Raw genomic sequence first — 2,267 nt, 5'->3', positions numbered from 1 at the left:
TTTAAGCCGATATGTATTCAAAATGAGTAATGTTACATATTCAACTCTAATCTTACTCTTATACAATTGGCTGATGTGTTAGTGCTTACAAACTATTTGAACAAATTCTATTAAAAAGAAAAATATATAAAAAATAATAGGTACTGCCACATTAGCTCAAATCTAGAGCCCCTTCCTACTTACTTAAGTTACCTAGCCATATTTATTGTAAAAAGGTACCATAGGATATTTATTATTTACCTACGTGTATATTTTATTTTATATTGAATAAGTGTACCTTAGCACAAGCGTTAAGTGATAATAATACCCTGACAAGATCAAAACATTGGGAAGTGGAAACTTGCCTGGTCATGACCCTATGCAAGGAGGTCCATATATATCAATGGGAGTGGAGTACTACTAAGAAGATTCTGAAAAAATGTTGTATGGAAGCTGGATATATAAAAGTTGAATATTTAGAATTTACGTATGCAAAGTTGATATAAGAATCACATGCTCCAAGTTTGTCGGTCCTTTTCCAAGATCCACTCCATTTATCATGTTTGATCCATATGAAACCCATGTGAGTAGTTCACACATACGGACTGATCATGTCATGGCCCATATGAAACCCATGTGAGTTATAACATACGGTTCGAGTACATGAACGATGAGATCCTTTCTCTACGTAGACATATTACTTCTTTCTTTCTATAGCTATAAACAACTAAACAGAGAGTTGTTGAGAGAGTTAGTGAGATTTACGAGTGAATTTTGAATTTAAAAAGGAGAGATTAATGAATATGTTACAAAAAATAAATCTCATAGAAATTGTAAATGCAGAGCACTAGAGCAGACTTGAATCTAGGGGATATGAGCTGAGAAGTAGATGATCTGAATTTAAATCAAATGTAATTGTCGTCGGCTTGTTCCGGCCACCATTGCGCGAGGTTCAAGCAAAGTTTATGTTCCGTGTTTGTTCGAACTATCGTCGCATCATAATCGAGCTAGTGTAGCGCATACTCGAGCGAAGTTTCTGTTTGTGATCGCTCAAGTGAGTTGCGAGAAGTTTCTCCATTTGGTTTGTTAATTTCCTAACAAATTCATTCCTTAATAAAATTTATTTTTTGTTCCAAATCTTGAAGAAGGTTCATATCCCCTAACCCTTCTACCAACAAAGTTCATGGAAAAGAAAACAGGTAATTAACCAAAAAAGCCAGAGAAAGTATTCTTAGAAGAATTACACCCAAAGTACTCTTACAATTGCATTACAGGAGCACACACATATATATAGAGAGAGCACCCATTAAGCAGCAAGTCTTGGAAGAGAGTGCCTTGAGGACAGAGCCTTGAGGTCATAATCCTTCTTGAGGGACTTCAATGGGATAGGGTTGACCTGAATGAGCAGATAGTTTCCAGCGAAAAGATCACCGAAGTGAGCCTGACCCTCCTTCAATCTCTTCAACACCCTACCCCATGAAACTTTGACTGCAGAGAGCAGCCTAACTTTCCTCCTCAAGAATCTCCTCAAGCTTGGGACCTTAAGCCTGAATCTCCTCCTAGAAGGCGCCCTTTTGGACCTGCTGTACCAGTTGTTCCTCGATCTCACAACCCCATCTCTGTCGTCTCTTTCTTCATCGTAATCATCAAACCCACCTTCATGTCCAAGCCTTTGGTAAGAAAACTTGGGGATTGAGGCCATCTCAGTCACAGACATGGCTGTTTTGAAAAACAAAAAATAAAGACAACCCAGATATATATACACATACAAATATATGCCTGCATGTGGATTAATCTGAGCAGCTAATACTTCTTGTGGTTGATTTTTGTGGAAGAAAGTGGTTGGTTTGCAGGAACTGTTGAGTGCATTAAATGCGAGCAAGGAAGCTGTTGAGCACTGGTGGTTATTAAATTCTTTTATCTACTTTTTATTCAACGACAAGGAAAGTGTAAATTGACAAGCCACCACACTCCCCATAGATGCTCTTATGTCAATAGGCTATAGCTAACAACTGATTTACTCTTTCACCAATCTTTTTAAGGTGCTCATGAATGACTCATCTTTTGTAAGAGCACCTAAGCCATGGAGTTCAATGCATCAAAGGAGATATTAGAAATACCAAACTTATCATGAGCTAAGAGTTAGATGCACACATGCGCACGTGAATTCATGTCACAATCAATCGTCGATCACCCCTTAATGAGGGGAGGATGCTTCTCACGAAGTGAGGGTTGATTAACCACTCCCGGCTTCCACCATTGAGGGGTAGTCCACTGTCCTCTGTAAA

General features: G+C 38.3%; 1 protein-coding gene across 1 annotated transcript; it reads right to left on the bottom strand.

Annotated features, from left to right (window-relative positions):
• Positions 1-1,182: 1,182 nt before the first annotated feature.
• Positions 1,183-1,812, bottom strand: LOC132182756 (uncharacterized). The gene has a single exon (XM_059596088.1). The coding sequence runs from the start codon at positions 1,694-1,696 to the stop codon at positions 1,286-1,288; it is 411 nt and encodes a 136-aa protein (XP_059452071.1). The 5' UTR covers positions 1,697-1,812; the 3' UTR covers positions 1,183-1,285.
• Positions 1,813-2,267: the final 455 nt, after the last annotated feature.

The sequence above is a fragment of the Corylus avellana genome, chromosome ca5 (genome assembly GCF_901000735.1).
Source record: "Corylus avellana chromosome ca5, CavTom2PMs-1.0".
Taxonomy (NCBI): Eukaryota; Viridiplantae; Streptophyta; class Magnoliopsida; order Fagales; family Betulaceae; genus Corylus; species Corylus avellana.
The sequence above is the reverse complement of the archived record's forward strand: the minus strand, read 5'-3'. Positions and strand labels throughout refer to the sequence as shown.

Bases quoted from the DNA above. Each gene is read 5' to 3' on its own strand.
- LOC132182756 (XM_059596088.1), bottom strand. From the start codon at position 1,696: ATGTCTGTGACTGAGATGGCCTCAATCCCCAAGTTTTCTTACCAAAGG.